Source organism: Mauremys mutica, chromosome 1 (assembly GCF_020497125.1).
Source record: "Mauremys mutica isolate MM-2020 ecotype Southern chromosome 1, ASM2049712v1, whole genome shotgun sequence".
Taxonomy (NCBI): Eukaryota; Metazoa; Chordata; order Testudines; family Geoemydidae; genus Mauremys; species Mauremys mutica.
The window spans coordinates 162,365,133-162,388,259 of record NC_059072.1 but is presented as its reverse complement, the minus strand read 5'-3'; the positions used below and the strand labels follow the sequence as shown (position 1 = coordinate 162,388,259).

The 23,127-nt window shown below is 41.2% G+C and overlaps 1 protein-coding gene across 2 annotated transcripts in view; it reads right to left on the bottom strand.

Annotated features, from left to right (window-relative positions):
* CFAP44 (cilia and flagella associated protein 44) overlaps positions 1–23,127 on the bottom strand; it is a 71,669-nt gene that overhangs the window by 32,736 nt on the left and 15,806 nt on the right. For both annotated transcript variants that reach the window (XM_045001560.1, XM_045001551.1), the window contains exons 9-19: positions 22,084–22,186; positions 21,598–21,814; positions 19,599–19,713; positions 19,092–19,256; positions 17,480–17,635; positions 17,045–17,092; positions 16,389–16,488; positions 15,012–15,106; positions 6,267–6,476; positions 5,673–5,783; positions 857–1,009 (exon numbers count right to left, since the gene is read on the bottom strand). In XM_045001560.1, coding sequence (XP_044857495.1) covers positions 857–1,009; positions 5,673–5,783; positions 6,267–6,476; positions 15,012–15,106; positions 16,389–16,488; positions 17,045–17,092; positions 17,480–17,635; positions 19,092–19,256; positions 19,599–19,713; positions 21,598–21,814; positions 22,084–22,186 — 1,473 coding nt within the window. The remainder of the gene's footprint in view (positions 1–856; positions 1,010–5,672; positions 5,784–6,266; positions 6,477–15,011; positions 15,107–16,388; positions 16,489–17,044; positions 17,093–17,479; positions 17,636–19,091; positions 19,257–19,598; positions 19,714–21,597; positions 21,815–22,083; positions 22,187–23,127) is intronic.

The window sequence follows — 23,127 nt, the reverse complement described above, 5'->3', positions numbered from 1 at the left end:
CACACATGTATACAGGAAGACTTACAAGTAAACAGAGCCATTTACAGTCAATTGTCCTGGTTAATGGGAGTCATCCAGATTCCAAACCACCATTAATGGCCCACACTTTGCATAATTACAATAGGCCCTCAGAGTTATATTTCATATTTCTAGTTTCTGATACAAGAGTGATACATTTATACAAATAGGATGACCATACTCAGTAGATTATAAGCTTTGTAATGATACCTTACAAGAGACCTTTTGCATGAAGCATTATGTTCACACTCATAAGTATACTTTCATAAAATCATATAGAGTGCAATGTCACACTGACTTTTTTTTGTATAAGAGTCCATTTACAGTTATCACAGCACTCAAAAAGTATCAGAAAAATTTTACTGGCGAAAAACCACCATTTTTCATGTTTGATTAATTCAAAAGTGGCCAAATCCATGTTTATGAAACTGTTCAAAAGAATTTCCTTTGAGGCTGGGCTCGAGCATGAGAAATTACAGCTGTGAGGATAATTTTTCTGAAAATTAAAAACTAAAAATATATTTTAGAATGGAAGTGACATATTAACTTTATCTCTACTACCACTAGTGTAATCCTATAATATACATGCATTATAAGCTATATGTTATTCCTCAGTTCCACTTTTTATTTCCATGAATTAGTGTTGACAACATATATTTTCCAATAGATGAAGCAAAGCCAGGAGTGGTCTGTGCCTGGCCCTTCCTTATGAATGGCTCAGCTGGAACCCTGCGTTCAGCACCTCACAGATTAGCAACTTGAGTGGAGTAGTTTTGCACTCTAGGGATACTGGTAACTGAGGGCTGAGAATTTAATTCCCCACAGGACAGTTCTTTACCTTGATCCGGGATTTAATGCTGCAGAAATGGAAATACTGTGTAGGCAGGTCATGGATCTCATAGGTGGATACTGTGTCCTGTTCTCCAAGGATGGGTGCAGGAACCTGAAGGGCAAAGCCATTCTCACAGAGCACAAGCAGCATGCTCTCTGCCTGTAGAATAGCACATAAAACACAAGCATTAGACAGAAATACGGAAGTGGGAAAGAGGAAGAGTAAAGCTAAAGATTAGAAGTTGTCAAGCCACAAAGTCAAAGGCACGCCAGTCAACATTCACTTTATGTGATTATTTAAATGGATGAATCACCACCAGAAATCAGAGAATATCATCTTAGACTGAGAGAGCATGCTGATGTTTAGTGTCACAAGGTGATTCGCCCCTTTAAATGAAGCAGGTCCAGTTCCTCTGTGCAAGTACAGGTGCTCCCAGTTGGCCAATTAAAAAGGCAGAGCAGCACCTGGTGCTATAAAGGATCAGGGAGAATTAGAGAGAGAGGAGGCTTGTAGGGACGGCTAGAGGAGGGTTTGCTAGCTTACCTCCCAAAGGCTGAGAGGCAGGACCAGAAAGTTAAAGGCAGAAGAGCAGCAGAGGGCATTGCATGCTGACTTCCAAGCCAGAGAGCTGGAGCTGAGGACCAGAAAGGGCTGAAGTTGGGAACAGTGGAAGTACCTACCTGCTTGCCTGTCTGAGATGAGAGGTTAACAGAACAGGGGAAGCAATGGATACTCCACTGGTGAGGATGAACTCCCAGCAAAAGGTTTGGGGGATGAGGGTGTAATTCTGCTAGGAAGAGTGGAGATGCACTTGACCTGTAAGGGCTTGGGTGGCTGTCCTGGCAGAAAGCCAGGAGAGGACAGAAGTAGAGCCCAAAGGTGGTGGAGGATGCCAGAGTATGGTATGTGCTATGCTGATGGACTAGCTGTTGTGGGGTTATAAGGATTGCATGCACTGGGGTTGATAAATGGACTATGTTTTGGGACTTCTGTTATGGATTATTTGCACTATGTTATTGTAATAAGCCAGCCCCAAGGATGGGTATTACTGAGGCAAGAGAGACTGTTGTGGGGAGGGGGAGTTCCTAGGAGCCTGAGAGAGGAAGTGGGACTGTAAACCGGGTGTTAGGGTGCCCTGCTGCAAGGAGGTGCTCAGGGAAGATGGGGAATCATTTACACCTTGTGAACCTGGCTTCTTTGAAAGAAGATGTGACGCATGACCAGAAAGGGTTAAGCATCCTACAGGGTAAATGACTAAACCCTCTTAAAGACATATGGGGAGATAATGTTTGTGTATTTACATATATATTGGTAGTGGTCAACAATATAATCAAACAGTCTCTGTCTATACAGTATTCTGTTAATTCAGAGCTCAAAAGAACATCTTAAAATTTAAATGAACTGTACACATAGGATGTCGTGGTATTCATCTCTCTTTGAAACGTATAGCAAATCATCTGCGAATGGTGGAAAAACAGACAATTGCCTTATGTTAATCTGTGGGAATAATTACCAGGCGATGCTTAGGAAATGAGGGTCTATTGGTCGCTGAGGGACTCCAACCTGTCAAAGAAGGCATGAAATGTATAAAAGATGTTTGGGTCCTAATCCTTTTTATCTCAGGTCTCCTTAAGCTTCACCAGGGAAAGTTTGAGTCACAAAATTGACATCCTAGTCCTAAACTGGAACACCCTAAATATATATTGGACATTGGACTATAACCTATGGACTAAATTCTAAAAGAACTCTTTGCAACTACAAAGCTCACCATCTTTGCTATGAATCTGAACCTCAAGAATTGAACTCATGTCTGTATGTATATTGATCTTTTAATCATACTCTCTCTCTTTTCCTTTAACAAATTTTCATTTAGTTAATAAGAATTGGCTGTAGTATGTATTTGGGTAAGATCTGGAATATTCACTAACCTGGGAGGTAATGTGTCCGATCCTTTGGGATTGGTAGAACTTTTTTACATGATGAATAAGATTTTCGTTAATCCTCTTCATATCTGACTTGGGTGTCTAGGTGGAGGCCTGAGGCTGGGTTACTTTAAGGGAACTGTGTTGTTGGTTTCTGGGCAACCGGTGAGGTAATAAAAATGCTGTTTTGTGCTGGCTTGGTAAATCTACGTATTGGAATATCCACCAGCTCTGGGGATTGTCTGCCCCATTCTTTGCAGTTCACCCTAACTGAGTGATCTCAGGACTCCAGTCACGGATGGGTCTGAACCAAACGCTTGGGTCAGAGGTTTTGTCTGAATAAGCATCTGAAAGTTTAGATGCTTTATCTGTACTATCCATATCTCTTATGTCTTTAAGACTGGCCTGGAAATCTTGGGGAAACTCCCCCAGCTATCTTACAGGATTTCTGGTCCCTGCTAGATCCCTGAAATGCCAATGTCAGAGGAATAACTGAGGTAGGAGGAAGAATTATCCAAACTTTTAAAATTGCACTAAAAGTCAAGTTTGCATATAGGTGTTTTTTCCCCAAAGGGGGCCTCGGGCATGGGGCAGGGCTCTTTATTTTATCTGAAGTAATTCACCCAGCCCTAATGTGTGCAAAAGGAGCTAGTTGCAGTTGCTGTAGGAATCGGAACGAATTAGATTGCTTTTGTAAACGTAAAATCTACACCATTAATTAAATGTTTATCTTTTAATCTTCTTCTTTGCTTATATTAAAGTAAGAAAAATTAAGATACATTTGACAGTTATATGAATGTATAACCTAAAAATTATACATGCAAATAAATACATTATGTTAGGAGGGTTTCTGCACCTATCAGAAAGGTTGGGATAGATACTTGTCACTTGTGGGCAGGAGGACAATCAGAAGAGCCTGACAAGCCAGAGGGAGAAGACATACTGGTGCTTGACAGGTAAGCAGGTAGCAGGTTGCCATCATAGAATAAATCCAAGATAGCAGCTATGATCTAATTCCCATGGTTACTTAGGCCAGGTCTAGTCTAGATAGGGTTTGCCAGTACAGCTATACTAGTATGTACAACTATAGTGGCAAACCCCCTGGCAGAGACACAACTTATACCGGCAAAAAAATCCTTTTGCCTATATAGCTTATATCAGTTTCCCAAACAAAACAAGCCATACTGGCTAAAGGACTTTTTTGGCCGGTATAACTGCATCTACGCTTATGCTAACAGAGATCAAAGGAGATGTTGATTATATTGTTTTCATCTGCCTATCTCCTGTAGTTTGCTAAGACATTACTTCTACATTATGATACCCTGTAATTAAATAACCCTAGATTAAAGTTATGTTAATGTGAGATGGTAGTCACATGTTAAAACTTCATAAAAACTAATGGAATGTTACTTGTATAGTTTTCGCTTATCTATTTCTATTATAACGTGATGGCAGGCAATTACCTTTATGTATATTCTTGTAACTAAATAACCCCTTAAACGCAGATGAAGCCTTGGGGAAATGCAAACGAAGAAGAGTGCTAACTTCAAAGCAAGGGCATTGTGTTCAACAATGGAAAATCACAGACTCAGTCCGTATTTCTTACTCATCAAAACCCATGTGGGTGAAGACACTGTTCAGGTTATTTTCTGGAGAAGATTAAAAATGGATTTCACGGAAAGATCTTGTATTTCTGAACGGTTTGGACACTTACAGGGAAGCATTCCAGATGCAAGGCAGAGATCCCCAGTGTTATTCTGGGTGACCCTGAGAGACTTTTGGAAAGCTAGCAGATTACTACATTTGGATTTACAAACTCTGACTCACCTGTTAATGTATTTTACCTGCTTTAACCTCTCAATAACTCTCATTTCTTTTCTTAGCTTATAAATCTTTAGTTAGTTTACCAGAGATTTGGCTACCAGTGTGATTTTTGGGGTAAGGTCCAGAGTTCCAATTGATTTGGGGTAAGAAGTGACTGATCCTTTGGGACTGGGAGTAACCCAATGTGATTTGGGGTTTATATAAACTTTTATCAGAAACTCCAGTTTGTCTGGATGGCAATATGGGCTGGAGAGCATAAGGAGACTCCCTGTGACTCCATGGTAATACTGGTATAATGATCCAGGAGTGCACATCTATTACTGGCTTGGTGAAATCTAATTATAGAATATACCACCAGTTTGGGATGTCTGCCCTATTTTCTGACAGTCTGACCTGAGATTGGCTCTCACAGTTGTGAGTCACTCCAGACAGCATGACAATCTACGCTAGGGCTTTTCGCTAGTTTATAAATGTCATAAAGAATCATACACCCCCAACCAACATTATTACCCTGGCAGAAGTTTCTAGGGTGGACCTGGCCTTATTAAACTTTTGAAATCTTGGTTTTTAATAACAAAATTCTATTTGAATTAGTCATGGACAAACATCAAAGGCACTGGAGCTTGAGTTCAGAGAAACACCCAAGGGTTTGCTTTTGATGCTTTGAAAGCTTTGTTTACAATTGCATATGCCTATTTGAATATGGGCAACAGGCACAGTCCATGTTCAAATCCGTGCTTTTTAAATGAAAACTAAGCCTTAAAAGTTTCACTAGTGGATGCAAAGGTTTGTTTCTCACACAGGTGGTCGGCCAAGTTTCTAATGGCTTCCAGGTGATCCTGCACTCTGTTGCTCGGGTCCAAAACGCTTAAGTGATTGCACTGAAGGACAATTCTGTTTAGTAATAGCTCTCATCCTGAAAGGGCATAAAGAGTATGGCAGAAAAGTGTCTGTAATACATTGCTTAGATGAGGATTCTTCATCCTTAAGATAACAATGTAGGATATAACATCAGTGTTGAAACAGCTTCTTTTAAAAATAAGATTCAAGCGCCAGGAAAAACATTCACTACTCACGTGAGAAGGTGGAGACCACTGTAATGCCTGCACAGGCCCAGGGACACAAATGTATCCAATTGGCTCATATTTGTCTTCAACAGCAAAGAAGAAGACTGTTTTGTCTTTACTCTGAGAAAGAAAAGAAGGAAGATAACAAAAAGCATGCATTTCAAGGCTCTCTAACCATTTCACATACTTCAAATAAGGGCCGCATACACCCCTCACCTCAGTGCTGTGCATTCCCAATATTTGTCAGCCAATACAACTCCCTATTAACTGGATAGATAATCTACTTAGACCCATCACAGATACAGAAAATCAGGTAATTCTAGGCACTAAGTTATCCTCCCCCAAGTGCTTTGGGATCTTTTCTCCCTGAGCCTCTCCTGATTTTGCAGGGGTCTTACCCTGTAGTCCATACAACCCTTAATCTCTATGGTCCATGTGACAGCAGATGCTATTTCCTGCAATGGCTAAGAGGAGATCACAAGAAAAGCCTCCTTGAGGCAGGTATCATTCAATAAATCAATAAATAAGCACAATCATGTCACCTTAAAATAGTTTTATATTTTTTGCTTAATAAAAACAATTCAGTGAATAAGTCAGACATACCCCTGTGGCAAGTACTTCCCCATTTCGTTCGTATGCCAAGGCTGTAACTGCAGCAGTGTGGGGTTTAAAAGCTTGTTTCAGACGCATCTCTGCATTCCCTACATTGGTCCGTCCTGCAACAACGGCGAGCCCCCTGGGATCATAAACTTCAATAATGCGAACAACGCCATCTTCAAACCCAATAGCAACTAGACCTCCTTTGGGATTTACCTGTGCATAATGAAATTAAAAACACTTGCATCTTCAGGCAAAAGATAAAATTTGTAGACTCCAAAGCCAGGCGAGACCACTGTGATCACCTAGTTTAACATACATAACACAGACCATATCTTCCTCACAATAATTCTTGTTTGAACTAAAGCATATCTTTTAGAAAAACATCCAACCTTGATTTTAGCCACCACAAACCTTGGTAAGTTGTTCCAATGGTTAATTACTCTCATGGTTAAAAATGTAGACCTTATTTCCACTCTGAATTTGTCTAGCTTCGACCTCCAGCCATTGAATCTTGTTATACCTTTGTCTGCTAGATTGAAGAGCCCACTATCAAATATTCCTGTAGCAGTTGCACCAGTGCCAAATACAGAAGTAATATAACCTCTGCGCTCCTACTCAATATTCCTATTTATGTATCCAGGGACTGCGTTAGCTCTTGTTATCACATCATCACACTGTGAGCCCAGGTTCAGCTGACTATACACCCTGACCCCCCACATCTTTTTCAGAATCACTGCTTCTCAGGATAGAGTGCCTCATCCTCTAAGTACGGCCTAAATTCTTTGTTCCTAGATGTATAACCTTACATTGGCCATATTAAAACACATTGTTCTAATGGTAAACTGGTTGAAGCGAACAACGTAAGAACGGCCATACAGAGTCAGACCAATGATCCATCTAGCCCAGTATACTGTCTTACAACAGTGGCCAATGTCAGATGCTTCACAGGTAATAAAGAGAACAGGGCAATTATTGAGGGATCCATCTACCTGCCTGTCCTCCACTCCCAGCTTCTGGCAGTCAGAGGTTTTAGGCCATCCAGAGCATGAAGTTGCATCCCTGACCATATTGGCTAATAGCCATTGATGGACCTATCTTCCATGGACTTACCCAATTCTTTTTTTAACCTAGTTATGGTTTTGGCCTTAACATCCCATGGCAACAAGTTCCACAGGTTGCTTGTTTAGTTCCTTATGTTAGTTTTTAACCTGATGCCTATTAATTTCATTGGGTGACCCTGGGTTCTTGTGTTATGTGAAGAGGTAACACCTCCCTATTCACTTTCTCCTCACCATTCATGATTTTATAGATCTCTATCATATCCCACCTCAGCCATCTCCTTTCTAAGATGAATAATACAAAATATTTTTAATCTTTCTTCATATGGAAGCTGTTCCATACCCCTGATAACTTTTGTTGCCCTTCTTGTATCTTTTCCAATTCTTATATATCTTTTTTGAGATGGGGCAACTAAAAGTGGAGGTAGTATTCCAGGTGTGGGTGCACCATGGATTTATATAGTGGCATTATAATATTTCCTGTCTTACCTGTTCCTTTCCTAATGGTTCCTAACATTGCTAGTGTTTTTGACAGCCACTGCAGATTGAGCACATGTTTTCAGAGAAAACTGTCCACAATGACGCCAAAATCCCTTTCTTGAGTGGCAACAGCTAATTTAGACCCCATTATTTTATATGTAAAGTTGGGATTATGTTTTCCAAAGTGCATTACTTTTCATTTATAAACAATGAATTTCATCTGCCAATTTGTTATGCAGTCACTCAGTTTTGTGAGATTCCTTCATAATTCTTTGCAGTCCGCTTTAGACTTAACTATTTTGAGTCATTTTGTATTGTCTGCAAATTTTGCAACCTCATTGTTTACCCCTTTTTCCACATCATTTATGAACATGTTAAACAGAAGTGGTCCCAGTACACTCCATTCCGAAAACTCACCATTTATTCCTACCCTTTATTTCCTGAGTTGTAACCATTTAGTGCTCCATGAGCGGACCTTTCCTCTTATGACATAACTACTTACTTTGCTTAAGAGCCTTCGGGTACGGACCTTGTTGAAAGCTTTCTGAAAATCCAAGTACACTGTATCCACTGGATCACCTTTATCCACATATTTGTTGACCACCTCAAAGAATTTTAATAGATTGGTGAGGCATGATTTCCCTTTACAAAAGTTGTGTTGACTCTTCCCCAACATATCATGTTCATCTACAGGTCTGATATTTCTGTTCTTCTCTATAGCTTCAACCAATTTCCTGGTATGGAAGTTAAGCTTACTGGCCTGTAATTACCAGTATCACCTTTGGAGATTCTTAAAAATCAGTGCTAGATTATCTTTCCTCCAGTCATCTGAACAAAGGTTGCCTTAAGCAACAGGTTACATATACCACCGTTAGTAGTTCTGCAATTTCATAATTGAGTTCCTTCAGAACTCTTAGGTGAATACCATCTGGTTCTGATGACTTACTACCATTTAATTTATCAGTTTGTTCCAAAACCATCTCTACTGACACCTCAACCTGGGACAGCTCTTCAGATCTGCCACCAGAAAGAATGGCTCCAGTGTAGGAATCTCCCTCACATCCTCTGCAGTGAAGACCAATGCAAAGGCTTCATTTAGTTTTTCTGCAACAGCTTTGTCTTCTTTGAGAGTTCCTTTAGCATCTTGATCATCCAGTGGTCCCACTGATTATATGGCAGGCTTCCTGCTTTTCGTGCTTCTGACATACTTTTAAAAAAATTGCTGATATATTTTGTCTTTTGTTAGTTGCTCTTCAAATTCTTTTTTGGCCTGCCTAATTATACTTTTACCCTTGACTTGCCAGAATTTATGCTCCTTTCTGTCTTCCTCAGTAGGATTTGACTTCCAATTCTACCAAGCGATCCAGATCGCTCTGAATCAGTGACTTGTATTCTTCATTATTTACTACTCCCCTAATCGGTGTGTCATCTGCAAACTTTCTCAGTGATGATTTTGTTTCCTTCCAGGTCATTAATAATAATGTTAAATAGCGCAGGGCAAAAACTAATCACTGTGGGGCCCCACTAGAAACGCACCTGCTCAATGATGAGTCCCCAAATATCATTACATTATGAGACCTGTCAGTCCACTGTTAATCCATTTAATGTGTCCCCTGTTCATTTTGTATTGTTCTAATTTTTAAATCAAAACATAGTGCAGTGCTACATCAAATGCCTTTATCAACCAAATATGCATTTTCATTTAAAAAATTAAGTTAGTTTGACAGGGTCAATTTTCCATAAATCTATGCTGATTGGCATTAATAAAGTATTACAGGATAATTTAATTTAATCAAGTTCCACATCAGCTACTCCATTACTTTACCTGGGATCAACATCAGGCTGATATTGAGAAACTTTATAACACACAGCTCTAGAGTGAACATATACCCCATCTCATAAATCATTCTATATGGAGTTTCTATTGTTCACATACATGAAGGAAAGAGTCACATGCAGGGAACATGGTTTAATTTTAAAAGCCTAGTAGTCTTTAGCAATGCTACATTCCACCATGGAAAATGAGCTTTGATTTTGATAGGTTTCAGAGTAGCAGCCGTGTTAGTCTGCATCTGCAAAAAGAACAGGAGTACTTGTGGCACCTTAAAGACTAACAAATTTATTTTAGCATGAGCTTTCGTGAGCTGCAGCTCACTTCTTCGGATGCATAGAATGGAACACACAGACAGGAGATATTTATACATACAGAGAACATGAAAAGGTGGAAGTATGCATACCAACAGGAAGAGTCTAATCAATTGAGATGAGCTATCATCAGCAGGAGGAAAAAAAACTTTTTGAAGTGATAATTAAGATGGCCCATAGAAGGTGTGAGAACTTAACATAGGGAAATAGATTCAATTAGTGTAATGACCCAACCATTCCCAGTCTCTGTTTAGGCCACAGTTAATTGTATCTAGTTTGCATATTAATTCGAGTTCAGCAGTTTCTCTTTGGAGTCTGTTTTTGAAGTTTTTTTGTTGCAAAATTGCCACCTTCAAGTCTGTCACTGAGTGGTTAGAGAGGTTGAAGTGTTCTCCCACTGGTTTTTGAATGTTATGATTCCTGATGTCAGATTTGTGTCCATTTATTCTTTTGCGTAGAGACTGTCCGGTTTGGCCAATGTACATGGCAGAAGGGCACATGATGGCATATATCACATTGGTAGATGTGCAGGTGTACGAGCCCCTGATGGCGTGTCTGATGTGATTAGGTCCTATGATGGTGTCACTTGAATGGATATGTGGACAGAGCTGGCATCGGGCTTTGTTGCAAGGATAGGTTCCTGGGTTAGTGTTTATGTTGTATGGTGTGCGGTTGCTGGTGAGTATTTGCTTCAGGTTGGGAGGCTGTCTATAAGCGAGGACTGGCCTGTCTCCCAAGATCTGTGAGAGTGAGGGATCATCTTTAAGGATAGGTTGTAAATCTTTGATGATGCGCTGGAGAGGTTTTAGTTGGGGGCTGTAGGTGATGGCTAGTGGCGTTCTGTTATTTTCTTTTTTAGGCCTGTCCTGTAGTAGGTGGCTTCTGGGTACTCTTCTGGCTCTGTCAATATGTTTTTTCACTTCAGCAGGTGGGTATTGTAGTTTTAAGAATGCTTGATAGAGATCTTGTAGGTGTTTATCTCTGTCTGAGGGATTGGAGCAAATACAGACAGAGATAAACACCTACAAGATCTCTATCAAGCATTCTTAAAACTACAATACCCACCTGCTGAAGTGAAAAAACAGATTGACAGAGCCAGAAGAGTACCCAGAAGCCACCTACTACAGGACAGGCCTAAAAAAGAAAATACTGGCCATACTGGGTCAGACCAAAGGTCCATCTAGCTGAGTATCCTGTCTTCTGACAGTAGCCAATGCCAGGTGCCCCAGAGAGAATGAACAGAACAGGGCAATCATCGAGTGATCCATCGCCTGCCGCCCATTCCCAGCTTCTGGCAAACAGAGGCTAGGGACACTATCTGAACCAACAGCAGCTTCTAATATTCTTTTTAGGGAAGAGATATTTAAATGATCCTAGACAAATAAATGGCTCATAGCCTATGATATAAATTGACTTACTTTCATTGACTAGCTACTTGCAGTAGGAACTTACATACCGGGCTCAGTCCTTTTATCCATCTGGCCAAGTATTCTCCCTCAGGCAGTGTTCAGATACCAATACTTCAAAGGAAACTGAATGAAAATGTTCTAGGATGCACTATGGACCAGATTTACAAAGGCATTTTAGCACTTAAAGATGCAGAGAGGCATCTAGTGGGATTTACAAAAGCATACGCAGGTAAGGTACCTACTTCCCACTGACTTTCAATGAGAGTTAGGTACCTAGCTGCATCTTTAAAAGTATCTGTTTACCCTTGTAAATCTGGCCCTGAGTATAGTGCTGTATATTTGTAGGGCCCAATCAGCTTACTTCATAAGCACACAGTTGGTCACCTATAATATAGTCATAAGATTGCATAGCACAAATGCTCTTGAAAGCATAGTCATAAAGCCACCCTACCCTTTAAAAATCAAGGTACAGTATTCCCCTCTCTGCCTGCCTGTATAAGTGACCTCTGCAGACTTACTATAAATGTTTGCTCAAAAACATGTCTACAAAACAGTTTAACTCAAGTGAATTGATTGCCAATTAACTCAAGTTAGCTAATATGTTTTTAAAAGATAGTATAGACACTCCACAAATGTTCCGTCCTGGTCACAACCATTTGTGGAGTGTCTAAACCTGTTAGCTAACTCAAGTTAATTGGAAATTGTGATGGGGTGGACTAGGCCCTGAGACCCCCTGTTGGAGGCCTCACAGCTCTGCCACACCCTGCCCCAGGAAAGGGCAGTGGAGAGAGTCCTCCAAGCTGCCTAGAGAGGCTGCACGGGACACAGCCAATCAGGAAAGAGGCTGCAGGGAGCACCCAATCAGAGCCCAGTAGGCTAGTATAAAAGAGCTGGAGAGCCAGAGGAGGGAATTTGGTGCTCCTGGCTTGCTGAAGGACCTTGGACAAAGCAGTTGCTGGCAGGGACCAGGGAGCAAAGAGGGGCTCCTGGCTGGCTGCTGGGACTCAATCAGGAGAAAGCCCTGAGGTAAGGGTGAATAATGTGCTGTGGCCATGGGGAGGTGGCCCAGGGAATTGTAGCAGCAACACAATTTAGTTAAAAGGGATGGTGGATGGCTGCTATCTGTAGGATCCCTGGGTTGTGACCCAGAGTAGTGGGCAGGCCCAGATTCCCCCCCACACACACACCCTTTAGCCACTGGGGAAGTGGCTGGACTTTAATACACCCCAGAAAGGGGAACTGAACTGTATAGTGGCCCAGCTAGAAACCTGGGGCCAGAAAGGCTCAGAGAAGGCAAAGATATTGCCTCCATGGAGGGAGCCCTGGGGGGTATGGCTTGATATTCTGGGCCAAGACTATTTAAAGACTGCTGGACTAAATAAGGACCTGAGCCCACAGATAGCTACAGAAGGACACTGACCAACCGAGGAGTACTGGGATAGGCCCCCTGTTGGACTTATACCACGAAAGGGGTTGTTTCACATACAGACTGTGTGAGACTTGGCCAGAGGGCTGAGTTGCTGAAGACTCATCGCAAGGCAGAGAGAAAGTGCAGGCACACGCTCTCTGCCAAGGGGGCTGTGACACAGGGCCAGAAAGGGTTAAGCAACCCAGCTGGCTAAATGACCCAAATTCAACCCTTTGAGCAGGGCCGCCCAGAGGGGGGGGCAAGAGGGGCAATTTGCCCCAGGCCCCGAACCCCACAGGGGCCCCCACCAGAGTTTTTCGGGGCCCCTGGAGTGGGGTCCTTCACTCGCTCCGGGGGGCCCGGAAAACTCTTGCGGGGCCGGGCGCAGGAGCTTCTTCTGCTCCCGGTCTTCGCCGGCGGCGGGTCCTTCCGCTCCGGGGCGGAAGGACCCCCCGCTGGCGAATTACCGCCGAAGACGGAGCGGGACCCGCCGCTGACTTCAGCCCAGTCTTCGGCGGTAATTTGGCGGCGGGGGGCCCTTCCCTTCCGGGACCCGCTGCCGAAGTGCCCCGAAGAGCCGCGGCGGGGGCCCCCCTCCGCCAAATTACCGCCAAAGACCGGGCTGAACTCGGCAGCGGGTCCCGCTTCGGCGGTAATTCGGCGGCGGGGGCGGGGAGGGGGGCCCGCCGCGGGTCCCGGAACGGAAGGGCCCCCCGCTGCCGAAGACCCCGGGCCCCCGGAATCCTCTGGGCGGCCCTGCCTTTGAGACCTGTTAGAAAAGTATATAAATGGTAATTAGGACCATTTCATGCTCAATAGACTAGAGCTTTGAAATGCAAACCTGTATTGTTGGAGAATTAGAGGTAATACTAACTGTATGTGTTTACTTATATCTTGTTAGATGTAAACAGACAGTTCCTGTCTATTTCTACACCCATTAATTCTGAGATCTAAAGGGAATATTAACATTTAGATGAAACTTGGGTATAATGTCAGTCTATATTTCTCTTTGAAGTTTGTAGTAAACTGTCTATGAACTGATTAATGGATAATTACCTTATGCTGATGAATGCAACTAGTTACTTGTGTATACATAGGAAATAGGTAGTTTTACTACAAAGCAGCTATTCTTCACCCAAGGAATACCTGCTGTCAAGAGGCTATCATAGCCTGACAGTGATCTATATAAAGAAAACTTGGGTGCTGATCCTTTTACCTCAGATCTGCTTAAGCTTCATCAGGGGACATTTGAGTCACAAGACTGAGGTATCCAGTCCCCTCTGGATCACCCTGATATTGGACATCGGACTGTAACCTCTGGACTAATTCTGAAAGGACTTTTTGCAGCTCTAAAGCTCATCTCTACTATGAAACTGACCTAAGAACTTTATTCATATCTGTATGTATAAAGATCTTTTAACCAATACACTCTTTTCTTTTTAATAAATCTTAGTTTAGTTTAAAAGAATTGGCTGTGTGTATTTGGGTAAGATCTAAGATATTCATTAACCTGGTGGGTAATGTGTCTGATCCTTTGGGATTGGTAGAACCTTTTATATGGTGAACAAGATTTTTTCAGTAATCCTCATCATATTTGACTTGGCTGTCTGGCTGGGAGCTCACAGCTGGGTTGCTTTAAGGGAACTGTATTTCTACCTTCTGGGTAACCAGTAAGGTATTGTGGAAGCTGTGTTGTTGCTCCCTTGGTGAATCTAAGTATTAGAATAACCACCAATTTTGGGGATTATCTGCCCTATTCTTTGCAGTTTGCCCTAATTGAGCAATCTCAGTGTGGCCTCTCTGGGGCCCTGGTCACAGGGGCGCTTGCAAGAGGTGAGTGCCACCCCATTTCAGCAATTAATACTCTTGAGTTAAAGAGCATAGACTCAGAGTATTATCTGGGAGTGTCCACATTGCTCACCTTTACAAATCTGTACAACAGGCCATGTAGAATGCTTGGCAAGCCAAGACAAATGGGGAAACACCCATACAATAAATCCAAGCTCCAGTGCTCTGGGATAATCCTCTATAGTGCAAAAAGCTTGCTCATATCACATATCCCAGTGAAGGAAGAAAAAATTTCCCAGACCTTTATCTTACCACTGTGAAATAACCTCACCAACAGTGATTCATAAAGGCCAAGCTGGCCAATAATTTCATTAAAACCCTGTGTCATGAACATGTGTGATTGCAATGAAATAGCCACATTATGAATCCATGTTAATGCACTGCAGTAGGGTAAACTTACCACTCGGGGAGCCCAAGTCAGTGCCGTTCCTCCCTGTTTAAACTTAATCTCAGTCAACTGACAATTGCCAATGAAATCATAGATACGCACTGAGTCTGTGTAAGACAGATGGGAGTGGAAAGGAGATAGGTTATTGCAGACAATTTTTTCTTGAAAAACTACTTAAGATTTCAGGACAAATTTCTGATACATCTTAATGAAAGGTTGAATGGAAAGTTAGTAATCTTTCATTTCACATCAAAACTCACATCTGCAAGTACCTTGCTGATGGTTATGTAGTACTGTAGCTTTCTGTACTATCACGAAGGAAACACTAGCTTTATTAATTCTGACCTAAACACTCACATCCAAGGGCAATAGGGGCTGAGACTGTTGCAGAAATAACATTTGGCTCTGAACAAGGAGGAATGAGTCTCATTGGCCAGCTGGGGTCATTATCAAGTAGTCACAGGTGCAACACTGACATGTACTACAGGAAGTCCTGTGCTGACAGCATAAGGAAAAAAGTATATAATGATACTTGGATTTGCCTTTGAGGAAAGTGATTAAATAGGTTAAAATGGAGAAGAATCCAGATAAGAGCCAGTTTCACTTTAGCTGGAATTAATGGGATGTGGAAACCTCTGTTAGTGCATACAGTTCAATAACAACCAGCAACCCTCATAGGTGTCAGTTTGGCTCAATTGGTAGGAATTTTGCCTTCAGGCCACAATGCATGGATTCTAGTAGTACACCATATATAATTAATAGCTGACAAGATCAAGTTTAAGACTCTGTGGCACTTTCTGAAAAGCATGAAGGATAATGTCAATGAACTGGCCAATATTCCTTCCCTCTCTAACAAGTGCTAAAATGAAGTGCTAAAGGCTTGCTCAGGCACACCTTCATAAATTAAATAAATGTCCATAGTCCAAGAAACTATTAATGAGGACATGATAGCAGTTGCAGCTGCCAAGAAAGGCACAATTATTAATACTCAGAATTGTTTATACAGTGCCATAAACGTAGTGCAGAATAAAACACTGTTATTATCCACTGAGTCTGGAATATGAAAGCTGTTATTTAAACAATTCTCCCCTTTTCTGTTCTTTCACAGTGAACAGAGTTTATAAAGCTTCACATTGAGACTCTTTAATTGAAAACCTAGTTCTTGAGATCAGACACTCCTTGCACTTTGTCTGTTCTAATTATTTTTTTTTAAAAAAACTGTTCCCATGAATAATGACCAGCTGGTAGGTATCATTACAAAGTAAAGAGACACTTCCACTACAACTGTGAACTAAACACATTAGTTTAAAACAGAATAATTCCACAACGAGCCCGACAGCTGCAACCCTGCTCTTACAAGTTAACCGTTTAGGGAAGAGTTGTACTTACGGTCAAGTGCAGTAGTGGCCATGAGATATGTGACAGGAGAGACACCCATGGCTTCAATCTTTCCCGAGTGAAAGGTAAACAGGCACTCTGGATCATGGGTCTACAGAGAAATCAGAACAGAGTTCTCCTACATTCAGAGACTGAAAACATGGCTTGCAATGCCTCATCAACATAAAATGGACACCTAAAATAAACATTCAAATTCTACCCTACATCTACTGCATGCAAAAGTGTGGTGTTTGTACGTGCAACAAGATACGCACAAGTACAGTTCCCTTTTTGTACCTGCAAATGCCCATTTTGATTGTACAACAGGTGCATGAGCAAATTTTTACAGGCATATTAAGCACCTGGATTTAAAATATGGCATCAGATATGTAAAAATAAAGGTGAATAACATATTATATTGGGAGGTACAATGCCTGGAGATCAAATTTATAATAGAAAACTCTTGCTTTGAAGGCTGAGAAAATGACCTTAAGCCAAGGGCTTTATATTTCACTGGAAGTCTTTTTCCAACCCAAGTTGAAAAATAGGTTTCCATATATACTCCTGTATTTATTATACACTTTCTACAAAGCTTTTTGCCATAATTGTACTGCAGCTTCATTTATCTTAAATAACAGGGTGGGTGGAGAGGTGGGAATAAAACTTACAACATTTGAAAAACTCAGATCAAGCTTCCAGATGGCTCCATTGGAATCCTAAAGAAATAAACATTTAACACCTGAATGTTCTTTCAAATTAAGCTTGAAAATAGCATCAGTCCTTGTAATTCCTTACAAATACTGTAGGTAAGAATCTCAAAATCATCTGGAAGAAACAGGATTTAAACCCCATAGTCTGATGTCAATTTCACCTGGTGCTCAGCAGTAGAACAGGGCAATGAAGCCTGGGAATGACACTTCCAAATTCTCCCATACCCAAAGCCGGAAGAGAGACTCAAATGTTATTCTATTCTAAAAATAATCCAGGAGAAGACAGAGTACTAGTTCTACAAGAAAAAACAGATTGCCTCCTCTAGCAATGCATCACCACATGCCTCTCCAATATTGCTCCACAGAGCTGATAAGAATGCAAATATGTCTTACCTGAGCATACCAAATGGGCTGTCCAAGATCATGAATTTTCATGATGGAGCTCAGGTTGACATTCTTGCCAACAAGAAGTTCATTCATATGCTCCATCTCTAGTAGACCTGTGTCATCCACAGAATCAGCTGCATCTATCGTCTCAAAGTCCCACACCTTCAAGCAGTTGGAAGTGAACAGCACAACATTCATTAGTCCAAATGCCAACACATCTCACATTAACACGTACAATGGCAATATAAAATCAAACGATAAGAATCCAAGGGAATGGGTGGCTCAGGATATAGAATAGGGAGCCTGTCGTGTCCACGTCACCGTGACTGCTCCAGGTCATGTTCAAGCCAATCAGAGGCTGTTACCATCTAATATCTGTTCAGTGGCCCATGTAAAATGTGTTTATAGGTCTCTGTCCTCTAGGAATTGGATTATTACCCATATCCCAAAAATCATTAACTACAATTGGCACTACTTAGTACCCATGTTGGCAGTGTCACAACTATGGAGAGTAAAACTGCCTCCTAGAGGTTGTCCCTAGTGAGGCAGTATGGAAGGACAGAGTGAGAAAGCTTGCACCTCCAATGCCTGCTCTGTGGATAAAGAGCAGATTTCGGTTTCCAGATCTGCCAGTCCAGCACCCTTTCGTCAGGACGACATTTACATAAAGAATACCATCAATGTAAAAAAACCAAAAAATCAAACCAAAATCCTTATCTGAAACTTTTTCCCTACAGCTGTAACCACTGCCTCTAATTACTACAACTAAAAGATTAGATGGGAAAAGACACACTTTTTTCCACTTTGTTTATTTTGAGCATTTAACAGTAATTTGTCTTCTGTCAGTTTCCCTCTTTCCCTGAACACTCAGTTTTCCATTGTTTGGGCCTTTCATGCAGCAATAGGGGAGGAAACTAAACTAAACAAGCAAACACAAAACAGGACAATATGACTGTAAAACCCACAAATTGGCAAGTAGAATCAGAAGCAGATGAAGAACTTGAGACTACTTTTAACTCATTTTTAAAAATTGGTTTGATCTTAAGTTGAGGATATCCCATTATTTATTTTTTCTTTAACAGGGGTTTGTTGCTCAGTTGAAATGGATACATCTTTGAAATAAAATGACAGAGGTACTAGCTATTTACACAAATGCCTTGAGTGTTCACATGATCAGAAATTAATTTCAAACACCACTGTGATTATCCTTTGAATAGTATGTGACATATTAACAAGGCCTGAAAATGACTAACATAAACCTAAGCTACACACACACAAAACATCCCCAAAGTTGTTAAAGACAAAACTAAAAAATAAAACTTGTTAAAGACATCATTGAAATTGATTCTGATTTATTAGTGCACAGAAGGGATTTCTCTAGCATTAGTAGGCACTTTATTTAAATGTCATCTGATCCAAACATCTACACTGTGGAAAGAGATCTGCTCCTATCCAGTTCCTTGTCAAAATTCATTCTTAGACAGTGATTACAGAAAGAAACTCCGTCAATAGGCTACTCCCAATACAACATATAGGCTAAGTTACTTCCCTTTCCCACTATTAACAAGACTCTGTATACCAAATATGTGTCCAGACTATTAGAGGAAAAAATACTCACCCTAATGTAGCCATCTCCTCCAACAGTGACCAACTCTCCCTCATCCAGAATTAACTGATTAACAGGGCCATTGTGACAGGGTTTATGTCCAGTTTGACAGAGCTCTACTTTGATGAGGCCCCCTTCCCAAAGCAGCAAGTTGCCCCATTCAGATCCAGAGATAACCTTTCATGCAAGTGAAGAATAATACATGAGTGTTATTACATATCAATGTGCAGATATTGGTGAGAGACTGGTGAATATCTTAGCTCACTATAGCCTTTACTTTAAATTAAGAAAGCTCATTTGTCTGAGAATCACAATAATAATGGATACTTTTAAACTGTTAAAAAATAAGCCAGTTTATTGCCAGTTAATGTCAATATTAGATTCACGGCTGTATATTTGATTGTGCATTGAAGGCCTAATCCAAAGCATTCTGAAGTGAATGGGAAGACTCCCTTTGACTTCAATGGACCTTTGTTCAGTCCCTGAGAAGGAGAAAGAAAACAATTGTACTCTACTCACCTTCCCATCAGGCAGCTCCACATACCCTACAATGTCAGTCACAGCTGTTTTACCAAACCTGCCCAATGCTCCTTGTAGCTTGAGTCCAGTGAATGTATGGGCCATCTTCCAGAACCTGAGCACAGAAAACAGTCTTTGGGGTTACACTTGAGATTGTATCTCAGGCTCTGATGTCATCATATCATAAGTATCTCCAATGTGTGGACTACTCAATTATTTTTAAATATGAGGGTTTGTAGTTTTTTAAAATTAGATAAAACTTTATATGTGCTGAATGAGGCTATCCAGGGTTGTTGTTTTTTGTTTTCGTTGTTACTGAGTGGGACTGAAATGCCCCACACACCTGGGTACCCACAAGATGAGTAGGTCACCAAACCCACCCTGATCCCAGTCAGGCGTTTATTACACACCACGGCCACTCACCTCCCTTAAAAAAAAAAAAAACACAAAAACACTTTCCCTTCATCTACTTCCATGAAAAACCTAGAAAAACATGGGCAGGAGAAAACAGAGAGACTAATATTTAAATAGGTGCTAAATCAATTTATATATCCATCTTGCAATACTTCCCATATTTACTTGAAGAAGCCTACTTTTCTCTCTGGTTGTTCTCCAACGTAGGATGCTCAGCTATTGAAATCCTATGGATAACTTCTCCACTGAATTCCATTCTGTGTAACCCCGTGGACTTCAGTGGAGTTGCATTAATCTAAATGAGCCAGAATTTGGGCCTGTATCTCCAAAGTTACTTCTAACAAAGCATGCAGAAATGTTACACAGATATAGAAGTACAAGAGAATGAATTCATTGTAGACAAACTCTCATCTCCTATTTCAATTAGAGATAGTCCAAGTTCATGTAGATCAGGATCCAGATTGTATTTAGGCTGTCTTGGGACCATGCTAAAATTGAGACCAAATCAGGGTTAGGGATCAAGTGTGGATTTTATGGCACTGAAATATTTCAAGCTGTTTTTAATGACACTTGAGCTCAAAATGGAAAAAAATCTCACCAGACATCTTATTTTGTGAGATTTCAACTATCAATAAATTCTCATCAGTTTAGACCTTGAAAATAAACCCCTTCTCGGTTTAGATCCAAATTGGAATCAAATTGCAAGTATGTAGGGATTTTTATTTGATTCCTCTGTAAAATGCACAGGTATTTGGATTCATCATTGTTAGTATTTATTATTTGTATTGAAGTACCACCCCCATCATCTATCAGGATCCCATTGTGCTTGGTACTGTACAAATAGGACAAAAAGATGGTCCCTGCCCCCAAAAAGCATAATGCTTTCGTCCATTTTTTAATTACAATAGGAACCAAAATTTACCTATAAAACAGACTGTATCTTCCTTTTTGGTGCTCTCATAGCCTGTTTTGGCCATGCTTTGTTATTAGTTCTTAAAACTGACCGAACAGCATGTGTCAGCCCATTTCACAAAGCCAAAGAGACACCAACAGGTAAGAATCCCAGAATGCAGAGAAGAGCCATGTGCTGACCCAACAGCTAGAACAGAGGTTGATAGAAATATATCTTTTAAATAGTTCTCCCCACTCCCAGTGCACTTTTGAAGATCAACAGTGGAGCAGTTTATTGGGCATTCCAGTACACCATTACCAAACAACAAAAAATTCTTCACTATTAGGGTAGTTAAGCACTGGAACAAATTGCCTAGGGAGGTTGTGGAATCTCCATCACTGGAGGTTTTAAAGAACGGGTTAGAAAAACACAGGTCAGGGATGGTTTAGATAATACTTAGTCCTGCCTTGGGGCAGAGGACTGGACTAAATGACTTATCGAGATCCCTTCCAAACCTACGTTTCTATCATTTCTATTATCTCTTTTGGAAAGCAGAGGTTTCAACATTTGTATTGCTAAGCAGAACACTATTCCCCATTGTTGTGCACCTGTTAATCATATTAGTCAATCACCTTGTAAGTTTCATGATTTTTTAGTTACTTCCCATCAATTGATGTTAGTGAACCAACCTACTTAATGTGTCCTGCTCCAGAAGTGGTGAGTTGCTCTTCATTTTCAGGAGAGAATGTGACCTTATAAACATCCTGTGAAAACGCCTTTGACCTCAGCACAATCTTTTCCTGCTTCCAGTCCCAGATTGTCAACATGTAATCAGGGCTGCTCCCAACACTGGCCAGTAGTGTTCCATAATGGTTAAAATCAGCAAATGCATAGGCTTCCTCAGTCCCACCTGAAGGACAGATGTCCACAAAGAAAGGTTGCTTAAAAAGAGCTCAGTTCTCATTATTTGGCTAGTGCTGAAGCAGAGTCAGCCAACAGTTGGCTATTTTCCACACACCCAAGAGTGCAAGGACAACCACTTACAATCAGTTTTCTGTATCTGATTTTCAAAAGATTATATAATTAGTAAAAAATCTAAAATGTAACGTTATTCCACTTGCTAGAGTCTATAAACTTTGCTGTATCCATGTAATACCGAAATAGTCCTATTTAACCTACCTCGGAGTATTCTGTATGGCTTTAGTGAAGGATACTCATAGATGATGATATTTGGCTTCCATCCTTTTTCTCCTACTGCAAAATACTGTTTACTAGGATGTACCTAGAAAAAGCAAAGACTGAGTTACATACTCTGATATCCCGTTTGGCTGTCCTCAACTAAATATCAAGTTGTACACCACCATATACATTGTGGAACTATGCAATAATTTGTATTTATCCTGCATCTTTGATCATCTCACCTGCATTCAGCCCACCAATCCATCTCCCCCTGGAGAGCATTTAGGGCACTGCTCTATCCTACTATTGGAGCAAACTTAAGCCTGGTCTACACTATCATTTCCTGCTTCCCCAGCGTGGAGATCTCATCAGCACAGGTGACCACGCACAGCTCATCAGCACAGTTAACAATGCAGGAGAATCGTAAAAGAGGCATGGACTGCACAGCCTTTTTTAATGATTGATTTGCCCTGAGGACTTGGGATGCATTCGCAGACAGTATAGTTACTTAGAAAAGTTTGTTAACATGTCCGGGGATTGAGAGGAAATCCTCCAGGGACATCTCGATGAAGCGCTCCTGTAGGTACTCCAGAAGCCTTTGCAGAAGGTTTCTGGGCAAGGCAGCCTTGTTCCGCCCACCGTGGTAGGACACTTTACCACGCCATGCATGTAGCAAGTAATCAGGTATCATTGCGTGGCAAAGCATAGCAGCGTATGGTCCCGGTGACTGCTGGCATTCAAGAAGCATCCGTTCTTTATCTTGTTCTGTTATCCTCAGCAAAGTGATATCGTTCAGGATAACCTGGTTAAAAATCAGGAATTTAAGTAAGGGGGGTGGCCATTTTTCTACTGGGTTCGTGGACTGCATCAGCTTAAAAAAAAAAACTTTCCTGCACGTAGCGAAGCGGGGGGAGGGGAGGAGTGAAATGCCGATGATCTTTTCTGTGTTTGGTCACCGGCGAGGCGATCTTCCCCAAGCTACCGGACAAGCAGTGGGTGGGGGGTGGGAAGGTTGTTGATTAGCAGGGAGCTAGCGTGGTATTA